Genomic DNA, 15,020 nt, shown 5'->3' on the forward strand with positions numbered 1-15,020 from the left:
AGTGGGGGAGGAGCAGAGAAAGAAGGGGAGAGAGAGAGAATCCCAAGCAGGCTCCACACTGTCAGCACAGAGATGGAACCCACGAACCCATGAGATTATGCCCTGAGCTGAAATCAGGAGTCAGATGCTTAACCGACTGAGCCACCCAGACGCCCCAATTTTAAATACATTTTTTATCTATACCTCTCTTTTTCCTCCCAATCCTCAAGACTGTAAGCTCCATGAGGTCGGTTTCTTTCACACATTCGCTAACGTATTACAGGCTCCTAGAGTAGTGCCCAGGATGCTACGGGATCACTAAATATCTGTTGATTCTATGAATGATTAATACATTACATTTAAAGTTAGAAAACTAATATACAAAAGCATATGCCTACAAATCTGAATCCCCATCTCTAAGGAAGTACGTCCACAAGCGGCCAGGCACTGAGGTCCCTTAGCGGTCCCGCCCACTTCTCCAGCCTCCCAATCCCCCAGACCCGCCCCCGGCGCCCAGCAGGCTGTGTCCCTGCCGGCGACGCCTCCCGCTGCCACGAGGAGACGCTCGAGCCCGGGCGTCCTGGAAGCACAAACCTCGTCCCACGTGACCCGCGCCGTAACCACGTGATCGGCGTCGCACCCGGTGGGCGTCACGTGACGGACTCAGCTTTCCTCCAATCGTTGTGCGCCTTTCGGGGATTCCACCTAGGACCCAGGCCTTCATTTAAAACACCCCACTCTCCCGCCAGCCAAACGGGACGCCTGCCTGCTTCCAGCTGGATAGCGGTGTCTCTTAAATGTCTTCTTCTAAAGCGGCTTCAGGAGGCGCGGGCCTACAGCGCGATCAGTCCCGGAAGTGACGTCTCCCAGAGGGGCCGGAAGTGGCAGTGGAGGGAGGGAAGATGGCGGAGGTGGTGAGTCCGGTGCCCGGGGCGGGGCGGAGGGAGCCAGGGGAGGTGGGTAGAACCCGAGGCCCCCCAGTAGCCGACCCTGGCGCCGCGCTGTCTCCCCAGGGGGAGATAATCGAGGGCTGCCGCCTGCCCGTGCTTCGGCGGAACCAGGACAACGAAGATGAGTGGCGTGAGTGACGTCGGGGGGCGGGGCTAAGGAACCTGAGGGCGAGGGGCGGGAGGGAGTCAACCGAACCCTCGGGAGGGGGTGGGGCCTCTATAATCCTGGGGCGGGCGGGGCGCAGATACCCAGGAGGGGCGTGGCTCTCAGCCGCTCGGAGACGGACAGGGCGGGGCGTGGAGAGGGGGCGGCACTTGGTGACTAAAAAGGGGTTTGGGCGAAGGCTTCCAAGTGCTGGGGATCCAGTCTGGGGGTGGAGATCAGGTCTTAGGAGGGTGGATCCTCATCGCCTGGCTCGTCTAAGGCTCCTGCCTGTGCTGTTCCCACAGCCTTGGCCGAGATCCTGAGTGTGAAGGACATCAGTGGCCGCAAGCTTTTCTACGTTCATTATATTGACTGTGAGTTCTAGGTTGGGGTGAGGTAGGGCTGCAGGGTGGGGTTGGGAGGCAGCCTCTGGCATTCCTTCCTGAGCCATCCCCACTGCTACAGTCAACAAACGCCTGGATGAATGGGTGACCCACGAGCGGCTGGACCTAAAGAAGATCCAGTTCCCCAAGAAAGAGGCCAAGACCCCCACCAAGAACGGACTTCCTGGGTCCCGCCCCGGCTCTCCAGAGAGAGAGGTGGTGAGTAGGTCCCGTGCTTCACCTTTTTTCTCCTGCCTCCTACTTTTCTCATCTCTTGGCCTCAGGGGCTCCTGGATGGGTAGGAGTGCACACCCTTCCACTCTGGCTTCAGCTTGCAAAGGATGGGGGGGCCAAATTGCAGATGTAGCTTCCAGAGTCCAGTAGCTATTCCTATGTCCTTGAGAGGGCAGAGGGTGGGGTTTGAGCACTCCACGCTGAGGGGCCCCTACTCCCCTTCCCCATCCCACAACCATCCCCACCCCAGAGGAAGACCCTGGACCTATCTCTACAGCCGGCCTCCGCCCAGGCCAGCGGGAAGACCTTGCCAATCCCGGTCCAGATCACACTCCGCTTCAACCTGCCCAAGGAGCGGGAGGCCATTCCCGGTGGCGAGCCTGACCAGCCGCTCTCCTCCAGCTCCTGCCTGCAGCCCAACCACCGCTCAACGGTACCCTCAGCAATTCCAGGGACCTTGCTTTCCTCTTAGGTCCCACCTTCTCTACCTTCTGACCCACCTTTCTTGGTTTCTCTCTGCAGAAACGGAAGGTGGAGGTGGTTTCACCAGCAACTCCAGTGCCCAGCGAGACAGCGCCAGCCTCAGTTTTTCCTCAGGTAAGTTCCCCAAACCCTTGTTTTCTTTCTCGCTTCTCCCCTCTGGCGGCCTCTTTCAAGCTCATCTCACAGCCACCTTTTCCGTTCCTACAATTTCACCTGCAGAATGGATCCGCCCGTAGGGCAGTGGCAGCTCAGCCAGGACGGAAGCGAAAATCAAATTGCTTGGGCACTGATGAGGTAGGTCTGGGGAAGAGGAAAGCTGGGTGAAAAGGAGGGGACACAGGCAGGGTGGAGAGTTCAGTGATTGGCTTAAAAATAAATAAGAGGTTGGGGCGCCTGGGGGCACAGTCGCTTGAGCGTCTGACTTCTGCTCAGGTCATGGTCTCCCAGTGAGTTCAAGCCCGCCTCGGGCTCTATGCTGACAGTTCAGAGTCTGGATCCTGCTTTGGATTCTGTGTCTCCTCTCTGTGCCCCTCCCGTGCTCATGCTCTGTCTTTGTCTGTCTCTGGATAATAAATAAATGTTAAATTTTTTTTTAATGAATAAATAAGAGGTTGTAGGCAGTGAAGGATCTAGGTAGGGTTATGAGCCAGGCAGAGCTGGTCCAGATCAGTCACTGGGTGATCTTTTTCAAACTACAATTGAAAACTTTCCTAGTTGCCTTTTCTTTTCCTGGAAAGTGCTGAATATAGTACCACGCTACCCCATAGGGTTGTTGTTAGGCTTGAACAAGGAAAGCTATGGAAGGGTTACGCGAGCTGTGTCCTGTAACCTGGTGTTCTCCACTGGCCCTGGGCAGGACTCCCAGGACAGCTCAGATGGAATACCGTCGGCTCCACGCATGACTGGCAGCTTGGTGTCTGACCGCAGCCACGACGACATCGTTACCCGGATGAAGAACATCGAGTGCATCGAGCTGGGCCGGCACCGCCTGAAGCCGTGGTACTTCTCCCCGTACCCACAGGAGCTGACCACATTGCCCGTCCTCTACCTCTGCGAGTTCTGCCTCAAATACGGCCGTAGCCTGAAGTGTCTGCAACGTCACTTGGTATGAGGGGTCCCAGGAGGCTGCCTGCCTGCTGCCCTCCACCCTGCCCCTGCCCCTGATCCTCCTGTCTTCCTCAGACCAAGTGTGACCTGCGACATCCTCCGGGCAATGAGATTTACCGCAAGGGCACCATCTCTTTCTTTGAGATTGATGGACGTAAGAACAAGGTCTGTGGCTCAGGGGCAGTGGGGAGCCATTGGCACTGGTGGTGTAGCGGGGAGTTAAATGAGCAGCTTCCTCCTGCTCAGGAACACACTGAGCAGTCTGATCAGCAGATTAGTTTGTCCCATTTTTATGGAGTTCCTGCCGTAGGGCGGGTGTGGGGAGGTACAAAGATGACCAGTAACTAGACAAAGGCTCTAAGTGTTCACAGTCTGGAAAAAACAGATTTGCCAATATCTTCAGATTCCAGGGATAAGTGTCATGAAACAAAGGGCGGGGGGGGGGGGGGGGGCGGGGCGCTCAGGACCCAGAGGAGATGGCCAGCGGAACTTCACAGAGGAGGTCATCTTTGATCCTTGACACAAGGGTAAGGTGGGAGGTGGGTAAGGGAGTCACAAGCAGTAGGGTCCTGAAGGGTAGGCCTGGACGTACAGGTGGTGTGAGGGCTCAAGACCATTTGGGCTGAAAGGCAGAGAGCATGAGGCAAGGTTGTTGTAAGAAGCAGAGCTCAGGTGGTGAGAATAAGGTCAGTTGGGGGAGGAGTAGGGGTCGCTGCAGGTTTGGGCTTCAAACCTGCCTCAGTCTGTGGCTGCGGGAAGGAAGGAGTAATCTGGAGGGACCATTAGGACTGTGAGGTCATTCCCAGGGCAGAGAGGGCAGTGAGGGAGAAGCATCTTGAAGGGCAGGTGAGAGCTCTGGCTTGGGTGCTGGGGAAGCTTGCAGGAAAGAGGCTTTAGCCGCTGTTCTTTGTGGTTAAATGTGGATTTAGGCCTCCAGATGGCAGTGCCCAGCAGGTGGTTAAAAAGCCACGTCTGGTATGCAGGAGAAAAACGTGTATAGAGGTAAAGCAGCAAGATTAATCATTTTGCTGGGCAACCCCGAAGGCTGTTCCCTTTCAGTTTCAGAACACCTAATCTCCATTGTAGGATAGGAGGTCAGCCTCCAGTAGGTGTGACTGCGGGCCAGAGAGTGTTGTGGTTTTGGACAGGTAGATTCCTAGGACCATCACCTGGGTAGAGCTGCTCATAAGCCGTGGCAGTCTGCCTTCCTGGAAACACGCTGCAATTTGTTGACCGTTGTCAACTACGGCAGAGGGCAGTGGAAGCCCCCTGGGCGAGACTTAGGTGGAGGTATGGGGCCCGGGGGTAAGCCCGCCCAGCCCACCAGCAAGGCAGGTGGTCATCGTGGAGCTGGTATATGGGCTCAGCACTGAGAAGTCGCTCTGCCTGAGTGGCAGGGACAGCCTGACCGATTGAATGGATCAGACCCCAGGGAGGAAGGCTCATCACCTATCAGCCTCGGGTAAAGAAACTAAGTGACTACATTTAACACTGGGTGCCCAGAATGGTGACAGGCCTTTTCCTTTGCAGAGTTATTCCCAGAACCTGTGTCTCCTGGCCAAGTGTTTTCTCGACCATAAGACATTGTACTATGACACAGATCCCTTCCTCTTCTATGTCATGACGGAGTATGACTGTAAGGGCTTCCACATCGTGGGCTACTTCTCCAAGGTGAGCGCTCACCTGGATCCTCTCTCGGCCCTGCCCTGAGCTGTGTCCCCCTCCTCACTCACCCACCCCTGCTTTCTAGGAAAAGGAATCCACGGAAGACTACAACGTGGCCTGCATCCTGACCCTGCCTCCCTACCAGCGCCGGGGCTACGGCAAGCTGCTGATCGAGTTCAGTGAGTACCTGTGCCCTCGGCCGGGGGCTGGGGTTGGGTACTGGCGGGCCCGGCACCAGTGCCCCTGTGTGCCTCCCTCTTAGACATGCCAGGCTACTGTCAGCCCTGCTGTGCAGCCCCATCACCAGGGGAGCTGGCCAGAAAGAAAGATGAGACCCTCCTGAGGTTGTCTTCTATTCTCAGCGTGACTGCCCTGCTCGTTTGTTAGGTTCTCAGCCCCTCACTCCTCCTTGGCTAAGGTTCTAAGCACCACCCAACTTTCCCCAAATCTGACTCATAGGCTCCTGCCGAGGGCCACGGGCAGAGGCCACGTGAGCCACTGTTGTTTATCTGTCTGGTTCTGTGCCGTCATACAAGTTCCTAGGTGAGGACCAGTGCCTCCGTTTCCCTAGTTGTTGCCTGAGCCTTGCAGACAGATGATCAGAATGTCATCAAACATCAAAATGGTGTTAACTCAGCAAATTTTTGTGTGGATTTGGCCTCTGCTTCTTGGATTCAGGCAGATCAGTCTCTTTAAAGCCCAAAAGGGACTCTGTCCCTCGTAATACATGAACTCTTCCCTGTTCCTCCAACTGCAAGGCCCCCTTCTGCTTCCCAGTATCTTATCTCCACTCCATTCAACTCTCTACTCACTGAATCCTTGGGATAACCAAGCTCTGACCTGGGAGACAGGAGGGAGCGTTAGCTGTTTGGTGAAGACACAGAGGCTTGACTTAATCCAGGTCGTGGTCTATTTGAGGAATTTTATTAGTAGAATGATGCTGGACGGTGGCACATCCCCAGGAAGCCCTCTGTCTGGTAGAGCAGGCAGATACTTAAAATGCATCTAAGCTTGGGAGCTCAGACCTCAGTGGAGACAGGTTATGGTCAAGGTCACCAAGATGTGCTCAGTTCTCCCCAGCAGGAGCAGACCGGTGCACCACAAGCACCCATTCCAGGCAGTTCTTGAGGACAGGTGGAAATTCACTGGGGAGGGGCCAGGAGTTCCTGCAGCCAAGGAGGTGGTGAGTGTGGCCTCCAGTTGATCAGGACTCCACATGCACTGGTGGGCCCAGCAAAGTTGAGTAGAAACCTGGATTCGGCCCTGTTCCCTTCTGTTGCTGCCTTTCTCTAAAGAACCGGCCTCTCTGTCCTTCCCTCCACCAGGCTGCTGGTGGAAGTCACAGGAGATTGGACAAGAGGGTAAGACTGGCAGATAAAGATAGGGAGGAGTGGGGCAGAAAGGGCCATGGCCCAACATAGTTGATGACTGAGGGCGAAGGGCTTTTACAAGTAATGGGGACGCCCCAGACCCTGAGGAAGAAAGAGAATGAAGACTCTGCCAGGAGACCTGAAGCCACACAGGCTTTTGCAGCAGCTGAGGGGCTCGCTGGAAACTGTCTGCCAGTGCCCAGTAGTCAGCAGGGTAGAGGAGGACAGAGCAGTCAGAGGGGGGAGGGGAGGAGGGAGTCCCTGGAGAGATCAGGTAACCTGCTGAAGAATGACCTGACCTGGGGGGTGCATTGGCGCTGCTCTCCTTGCTTTACCTCCTTTCTTTTTTTTTTTAATGTTTATTTTTGAGAGAGAGAGAGAGAGAACACGCGTGTGTGCCACGTGCCGTGCACACACTGGGGAGGGGCAGAGAGAGGGAAGGAGGATCCAAAGCAGGTTCCATGCTGACGGGAGAGTGCTTGATATGGGGCTCAGACCGGCAAACCGCGAGATCATGACCCAACCCGAAGTCAGACGTTCAACCAACCAAGCCACCCAGGCACCTCTCTCCTTGCTTCGTGTCAGCACCTAGCTAGGCCTAACCTGGTCCTGGAGCACTGATGGCCCTCAGGTAGCAACTAGGGGGGCTGATTTGACTATAAATCCAAGGACCCTCAGGCCTAGACGAGAGGCGGGGTCTGCCTTCCCTCCTCACATACCCCAGCAGAGAGAGTCTGGAATGATGAAAATCAGAGGCACTTTCTTTTCCTAAGACATTTTCTCTGCATTCCCCGCCCCCTGCTCTGCCTATAAGCCCTCACTGGCTCCTGAGTATCCCTCCTAGTTGACTGTGGCTTCTACCCTAGGTCCCGCCACAGCAGAGTGTCAAGAGTGAATGCTCATTAGTTCTTTACGGGGAAACTGAGACACCACAGACAAGCCCCTTATGCCAGGTCACAGAACGACCACCTGGCAGGGCCAAGATGGGGCCCCGGCAGTCTACTTCCATAACCCACGCTCTGAAACACTGGTCGCACAAAGCTGTGACCGCTTACCCACCCCTTCCTGCTCTGTTGCCGTAGGCTATGAACTCTCCAAAGTGGAAGGGAAAACAGGGACCCCTGAGAAGCCCCTCTCAGACCTTGGCCTCCTATCCTACCGGAGCTACTGGTCCCAGACCATCCTGGAGATCCTGATGGGGCTGAAGTCAGAGAGTGGGGAGAGGCCGCAGATCACCATCAAGTGAGCCTGGCCCTACCTACCCCCGGGGGTGCATGGCACGCCCTGTCCTCACTCCTGGGGTTCCTGGGAGGCTTGGGGCAGAGACGAAGGTCCGCAGAGAACCTGATCTTTGCCCTCCCACAGCGAGATCAGTGAAATCACCAGCATCAAGAAGGAGGATGTCATCTCCACTCTACAGTACCTCAACCTCATCAATTACTACAAGGTAGGGGCTGGCAGGGGGAGACAGGTTTGTGTAGGGCTGCAGAGCACGTGCCCCACGTGGGCTGACCCCACCCCCCATCTCCCCTCCAGGGCCAGTATATCCTCACGCTGTCGGAGGACATCGTCGATGGGCATGAACGAGCTATGCTCAAGCGTCTCCTTCGGATCGACTCCAAGTGTCTGCACTTCACTCCCAAGGACTGGAGCAAGAGGGGAAAGTGGTGACCAGGCACTGTCCACAGCAGTGGCAACAAAAGCACGCGGGGCTGACAGCACGTCCCACCCCTTCCAGGGTCCCCAGGAGGCATACCAAGGGAGGTGGGGCTGAGGACAGCTCCATAAAGAGAGGACGGCCTCATAGGGCCTGGGCCGGCTGGGGCCCAGCACCAAGGCAAGGTCGGGGCTCAGGTCAACTCCAAGGTCAGCTGACCGCAGGCCTGGGCCTGCTAGGAACCGGGGACCGGAGGGAGCCAGGCAGCTGTGTACAGTGACATGGGGGGGTGGGTGCACTCTGTACAGAGGACTAGTGGCTGTAAAAATTCCTTTTGTAAAGTAGGAGTTGGGGGGAGGGTGGGTACTGGCTGCAAAATTCTGGCCTCTCTTGCCCTCACTGCTCCTTGGCAATAAATTGTTTCTATAGGCCAGAGCCACGAAAGTTTCTTGTGGGAGAAAGGGCAGTGCCAGCTCAGGGGCTCCAAGGTGCCCACAAACTCACAGGTGCTGTGAAAAGCTCATTTATTTGGGGTGATGGAATCAGCGGCTCCAAAGTGAAGAGCTGGTTTACTGGGGTGAAGGGACCAGTGGCTTTCAATTTCAGGTTCCGGTTCTCAGTCCTCAGGCACCTGTGCGTGAATCTGCAACAGGAGTCACCTCTACCACTGGATTTTTGACATGTCGTGACTGGGCGGCCCACCTACTCTGGGAGGGACCCAGCTACTCAGAATGACAGCCCCTTCTAGACAGGTCAGAGGTTAGGTGGGGAAGCCACGCTGCCCCTGATCAGTCCAGTCCTCCATTCAGACCCAGGCTCCACCTGTCCCATTGTGCTCCCCCGCCCCGAAGCCCCAAATCCACTGCGGGGGCAAGGTTCTGGAAAACCTAGGCAATAAGCTTGAAGTCAGAGAGGAACGGACGGGGCCTGGAAGAGGGCACATCCATCTACTCACCGCGGCAGCGAGACTGGGCCAGGTTAGGGCCCCGCGCACTTTGGCATCCGGACCGGGGATGGTCTCCAGGCCCCACAGCGTGAAGCCACTGAAACGAGCGGTGGCTCCAATGAAGCGGTCCTGGGGAGGGAGCTCGGCTGAACATTGGGGCCACCGCTCCCGCCCGCAGCCCCCCTCCAGCCCTATCCCCACCGACCCGCCCCCGTGCTCACAAAGTCCCGCTCCGGCGCCTCTGGGGGTTCCACCAGCTCCTGCTGCTCTTGCTCGTTGTCATTCGACGAACCCTCCGAGGAGCCCTTCCCCACCACCACCTCTCCCTGGTCTTCCATCACGTAGCCCACGAGGCCGGGCGGCACCACCACCTCCTCGCCGCGTAGTTTGCGGCCCCGAAACGACACTTCCAGTCCTGTAGGAGACAGGCGCGGGGCCTCAGTGAGGGCCTGATTCAGGCCTAGTGGGGCAGCCTCCCTGGGGCCCTCCCGCCATCGCCAGTGGACCACGATCCCCGGGAGCCCTTGAGCCGCTCCTCGCCGAGAAGAGAGGGGCGCGGGCGCGGGCGCTGCCGGGAGCTGTAGTCCGGTCGTGAGTGCTCACCGTCGGGACCCTGGCGGATGGCTGGGGTGAAGAAGCGCCCCACGGGGGCAGGCCGGCTAACCAGAACCTCGCAGGGCAGAAGGTGCAACGTGGCGGGAGGTGCGTCGCGCAGCGTGCCGGGGCGCAAGTGGATTCGGCATTTCTCGACGGCCGCTTCGTCGCCGCTCTCCATCCTCGGCCGCGATTCTGCCACTCGCTGGCTAAGGCCAAAGCTGGCGCGTAAAGCACGCGGAGCCTGTCGGGAGGCCGGAGACGGTCAGCGCAGAGCCTCCTGGGAGGCGTAGTCCTTCCTTGAGGCTCCTCTGCGAGCCCTGTGTCTCTGTGTTAAAGTCCCAGCCATTTTTTCTTGAAAATGTTTTTCAGTGGTACGTTATGGTTGCAAAAAATGAAAACTATTTCGAAGAGTATTCTTTTCATGTCATCGGTAAGAAGAGTTGTTTGTTTTACTGGGGACATCAGCCTTCCTCAAATGTGTTGAAGATGTTTTAATCTGAGTTTGTGGTTTGTTTTCCCAACTGTGACATGTTTTTTTGTTGTTTTTTTTTTTGTAAATTTATCAACCTTTTCCTCTTATGTCTTTTTTGTGTTCTCAATATTTGTTTTTTTAGTTTCCTAACTCTTCCGTAATGTTTATTTGTTCAGATGCCCAACTTAGATATGTTTTGACGTTATTTCATACCACAAGTATGTGCAAAACTGGTAATTAAGGTTAAAACTGCAGTTAATGTATAGATTTGAGAAAGTGAAACACACCTCCAGACACCCAGGTGTTGGCGGTGGTATTCTGTTAAACATGAACAATTTCACAGAACATCAGCATTAAGCAAAGTTATTCTGTGATGTGAGGGATCAAGGTAAAAACAAGATCACTCTATAATCACGTGAACACCAAAAAAGATAGGAACAGTGTCCAAACCACAAAAATGATGAAACATCCTTCCATCTTGGGTAATGTAAGCGACCTTTACCAATTACAGTTTTAGCCTTTGTCTGGGTAAGATTTGTTAACATACCCCATCTTCGAAATACTACTTCCTGACAACTCCAGTACAAAGAACTCTCACTTTCTTAAACCCTTCCCAAGTCACCTAGCACAAGCCCAAATCCTATAAATCCTTCCTAAACACCCTTTAACTGAGATGCCCAATAGCACAAAAGTAATAAACCCATTTGTGCAACTATAGATGTGCTCTTGGTGTCTTTGGCTGGAGGGTATTGGTAAATTAGAGAGTCTTTCTTTAGTTTTCTATCAAGCCTAAGATACATAATACCATTTATTCATGTCTCCTTTTACATCTGTGCAATTGTGAAGTTTGTTGATATATTCACTTTTTTTTAAGTTTATTTATTTATTTGGAGAGAGAACAAAGCAGATGAGGGGCAGAGAGAAGGAGAGACAGAATCCCAAGCAGGCTCCATGCCATCAATGCAGAGACCCATGTGGGGCTTGAACTCACAAACCGTGAGATCGTGACCTGAGCAGAGATCAAGAGTCGGATGCTCAACAGACTGTGCCACTCAGGCACCCCAGTTTTTACATATTTTATTATTAGATAGTTTTTGTTTCTGTTATTAAGTAGATTTTCCATTTTATTTTTCATTACTTTAAAAATATTTTTTAAATTTATTTATTTATTTTGAGGGAGAGAGAGAGTGCAAGTGGGGGAGAGGCAGAGAGCTAGAGAGAGAGAGAGAATCCCAAGCAGGCTCCACACGGTCAGCACAGAGCCCAATGCAGGGCCTGAACCCACAAATTATGACCTGAGCCAAAACCAAGAGTCAGATCCTCAACTGACTGAGCCACCCAGGTGCCCCTAAGATTTGATTTGATTTGATTTTTACTTTATTTTATTTTTAATTTTTAAAAATGTTTATTCATTTTTTAGAAAGAGAGACAGAGCATGAGTGGGAGAGAAGCAGAGATAGAGGGAGACACAGAATCCGAAGCAGGCTCCAGGCTCTGAGCTGTCAGCACAGAGCCTGACACGGTACTTGAACCCACAAACCATGAGATCATGACCTGAGCTGAAGTCGGACGCTGAACCAATTTTTATTTAAAAAAGTTTTTTAAATGTTCATTTATTTTTTGAGAGACAGAGACAGAGCATGATCTGGGGAGGAGACAGAGAGAGAGAGGGGGAGTCACAGATTCCGAAGCAGGCTCCAGGCTCTGAGCTGTCAGCACAGAACCCGACACGGGGCTCAAACTCATGAACCACGAGATCACGACCTGAGCTGAAGTCGGACGCTTAACCACTGAGCCACCCAGGTGCCCCTCAACTTTTTATTTTAAAAATGGAAATTATTATTTTAAAATTTTAATGTAAATATTTAAATTAAATATTTAAAAATTTAAATATTTCCCTTATTATTTTAAAAATGGAAATAAAAGGAAAGTATCAAGCAGTTTTTTTGCCTTTCTGATACTCACTCTACCAATGAGCAACCAGATAGTTGATTAAGGGCAGCGGGGGTGGTCTTTATAGAAGTATTCTAGAGGGTAAAAGAAGAATGGTGGACTTAGAATATTGGCTTCGTAGCTCGTAATGAATGAACGGATTACGTGGTGATCTCTATGGCTGCTAATCTCACAAAAAGGAGACATGAGGTATTATGCACCCCCTTGGAACAGTCTTGCCTCCTCCCCTCACAGAATCTGATGACACTTCTAGATCTCATTAGTAATTGGCAGGAAATATAGGACAGAAGACCCTAACACTAGGAATGCAGTCACTAGAATCCAGATGATGGGAAAGTGGCAGAATCAAAAATATAAAAACAAAATCCAACATCTACTCCTGAGTTAAAAAAGAGTTAGTAGGGTAGCTTTAATGAGACATATATAACAGATCAAAAGGCAGTTTCATGATTATTGGTGAAATAGAAAAGCATTCCCATGGGGTGCCTGGGTGGCTCAGTCGGTTAAGCATCCGACTTCGGCTCAGGTTACGATCTCGCCGTCCGTGAGTTCGAGCCCCGTGTCGGGCTCTGGGCTGATGGCTCAGAGCCTGGAGCCTGCTTCCGATTCTGTGTCTCCCTCTCTCTTTGCCCCTCCCCCGTTCATGCTCTGTCTCAAAAATAAATAAACGTCAAAAAAAAATTTTTTTAGAAAAGCATTCCCACGAAAACTTCAGGAAAAAGGAGAGGGTGTCCACTGAAGCCAGCAGCATATGAGATTGTTCTGAAAGTGCTAGAAAAGAAAACAAATTGCATGCAGCAATGAGGAGGCAAAGTTATCATTGTTTGGAAGTGGAAGGACTAATTCTGGGAAACCCAAGAAAATAAAATGAAAATTCTTAGAAATAACAAAAGACTTTAGTATATATCTGGCTTAAAAAACAAATGTGTGAGGGGCGCCTGGGTGGCTCAGTCGGTTAAGCGTCCGACTTCAGCTCGGGTCACAATCTCGTGGTCCGTGAGTTCGAGCCCCGCGTCGGGCTCTGGGCTGACAGCGCAGAGCCTCGAGCCTGCTTCAGATTCTGTGTCTCCCTCTCTCTCTGCCCCTCCCCCGTTCATGCTCTGTCTCTGTCTCAAAAATAAATAAACGTTAAAAAAAAATTAAAAAAAAAATGTGTGAGAATCAATAGCTTTCCTGAAAACTGTGCTTGGAGACCAAATCCTGCTCATTGCTTGTTTTATGCAAATAAAGTTTTACTGGAAGACAGCCATGCTTATTTATCTGCATATTGTTTATGGCTGTTTTATGCTACAGTGACAGAGTTGGGTAATTGCGACAGAGACCATATGTGTGATTTGCCAACCTCTGCTTTAGGTAAATCATAGTTAAAAGTTAAATGGAAGGGAGCCTGGCTGGCTCAGTAGTGGAACCTGCAACTCGTGATCTCAGGGTTGTGGGTCCAAGCCCCACGATGGCTATAGAGATTACTTAAAAAAATAAAGTCTTAGAGGTACCTGGGTGGCTCAGTCGGCCGAGCATCTGACTCGTGATCCCAGGGTCGTGGGATGGAGCTCCACGTTGAGCTCTGAGCTGAGCATGGAGTTTGCTCAAGATTCTCTCTCTCTCTCTCTCTCTCTCTCTCGGAGTCTCCCTCTGCCCCTCTCCCCCACTCCCCCACTCTCTCTCTCAAATAAATTTTAAAAAATAATAAAAATAAATAAATAAAATAGTAAGTTGTTTTCCTGGCATGCTCTGACTGGACCTTTTTAAAGTATCATTATTAAAAAATAGATTTTTAATATTTTGATCTGTTTCAGCTAATTGTGATTATTATTCTTATTGATCCTCACATCATCATGTCAATTGCCAATGTAAATGTCTTCAAGTTAGCTCCTGAGCTTTTATTTTTTTTTTATGTTTTTAAATGTTTATTTATTTTCGAGAGAGAGACAGAGTGTGTGGGGGGGAGGGGCAGAGAGAGAGAGACAGACAGACAGACAGACAGAATCAGAAGCAGGTTCCAGGCTCTGAACTGTCAGCACAGAGCCCGATGCAGGGCTTAAACCCATGAACTTCGAGATCATGACCTGAGCTGAAGCCGGACGCTTAACCGACTGAGCCACCCAGGTGCCCCATGTACATTGTTTATTCTTTTAAATCATTAGCATAGGGGCGCCTGGGTGGCTCAGTCGGTTGAGCGTCCGACTTCAGCTCAGGTCATGATCTCACGTTCCGTGAGTTCGAGCCCCACGTCGGGCTCTGGGCTGATGGCTCAGAGCCTGGAGCCTGCTTCCAATTCTGTGTTTCCCTCTCTCTCTGCCCCTCCCCTGTTCATGCTCTGTCTCTCTCTGTCTCAAAAATAAATAAAAAACGTTAAAAAAAAATAAAAAAAATAAATCATTAGCATAAGTTTATGTATATTGAATTCAAGTTCCTGATATTTTGTTGAAAATTTTTACACCTGTGTTCATGAGAGATACTGGTCTATAGTTTTCTTTTCTTGAAATGTCTTTATCTGGTTTTGGAATAATGCTGACCTCATAGAATAAGTTAGAAAGTATTACCTCTGCTTCTATTTTCTGGAAGAGATCGTAGAAAATTTTCAGTTTTTTTAAATGGGTTTTCACCACTAGAATTCACTAGCAGAACCATCTGGGCCTGGTGCTTTCTTGCTTTCTTGCTTTCTTGCTTTCTTTTTTTTTTTTTTGGAAGGTTGTTAATTATTTTGTGTTGTTGTTTATTTTAAAATAGAGGTGTCTGGGTGGCTCAGTTGGTTAAGCGTCTGACTTTGGCCTAGGTCACAATCTCGCCGTTCCTGAGTTTGAGCCCTGAGTCGGGCTCTGTGCTGACAGCTCAGAGCCTGAAGCCTGTTTCAGTTTCTGTGTCTCCCTCTCTGTCTCTCTGCCCCTCCGCTGCTCATGCTCTGTCTCTCTCTCTCTCAAAAATAAATAAACGTTTAAAAAATTTTTTTAATAAATTTTTCTTTTTCAGATTTATTGAAGTATTATTGCTAAATTGTGAGATATTTAAATTGTACATTATGATGATTTGATACATGTATACACTGTGAAGGATTCCTCTCATCTCGTTAATTAAGACA

At 51.4% G+C, this 15,020-nt stretch overlaps 2 protein-coding genes across 6 annotated transcripts; one reads left to right on the forward strand and one right to left on the reverse strand.

Annotated features, from left to right (window-relative positions):
- Positions 1–800: 800 nt before the first annotated feature.
- On the forward strand, positions 801–8,406 carry KAT5 (lysine acetyltransferase 5). Of its 4 annotated transcripts, XM_007091878.3 has the most exons (14): positions 801–893; positions 993–1,059; positions 1,380–1,448; positions 1,540–1,676; positions 1,969–2,124; positions 2,214–2,288; positions 2,394–2,468; positions 3,031–3,279; positions 3,357–3,446; positions 4,812–4,952; positions 5,032–5,125; positions 7,399–7,558; positions 7,682–7,763; positions 7,853–8,406. In XM_007091878.3, the coding sequence occupies exons 1-14, from the start codon at positions 882–884 to the stop codon at positions 7,985–7,987; spliced, it is 1,542 nt and encodes a 513-aa protein (XP_007091940.1). In that variant the 5' UTR covers positions 801–881; the 3' UTR covers positions 7,988–8,406. The 4 variants fall into 4 exon arrangements, with proteins under 4 accessions (XP_007091940.1, XP_007091939.1, XP_007091942.1 ...); XM_007091877.3 differs by having other exon boundaries at positions 801–1,059; XM_007091880.3 differs by lacking the exon at positions 1,969–2,124.
- A 57-nt stretch (positions 8,407–8,463) lies between these two features.
- Positions 8,464–9,774, reverse strand: RNASEH2C (ribonuclease H2 subunit C). Of its 2 annotated transcripts, none has more exons than XM_042958608.1 (4): positions 9,523–9,774; positions 9,141–9,334; positions 8,929–9,016; positions 8,464–8,616 (listed from the first exon to the last, which is right to left on the reverse strand). In XM_042958608.1, the coding sequence occupies exons 1-4, from the start codon at positions 9,692–9,694 to the stop codon at positions 8,597–8,599; spliced, it is 474 nt and encodes a 157-aa protein (XP_042814542.1). In that variant the 5' UTR covers positions 9,695–9,774; the 3' UTR covers positions 8,464–8,596. The 2 variants fall into 2 exon arrangements, with proteins under 2 accessions (XP_042814542.1, XP_007091938.1); XM_007091876.3 differs by having other exon boundaries at positions 8,470–8,616; positions 8,929–9,048; positions 9,523–9,768.
- Positions 9,775–15,020: the final 5,246 nt, after the last annotated feature.

Source organism: Panthera tigris, chromosome D1 (assembly GCF_018350195.1).
Source record: "Panthera tigris isolate Pti1 chromosome D1, P.tigris_Pti1_mat1.1, whole genome shotgun sequence".
NCBI classification, from domain to species: Eukaryota; Metazoa; Chordata; class Mammalia; order Carnivora; family Felidae; genus Panthera; species Panthera tigris.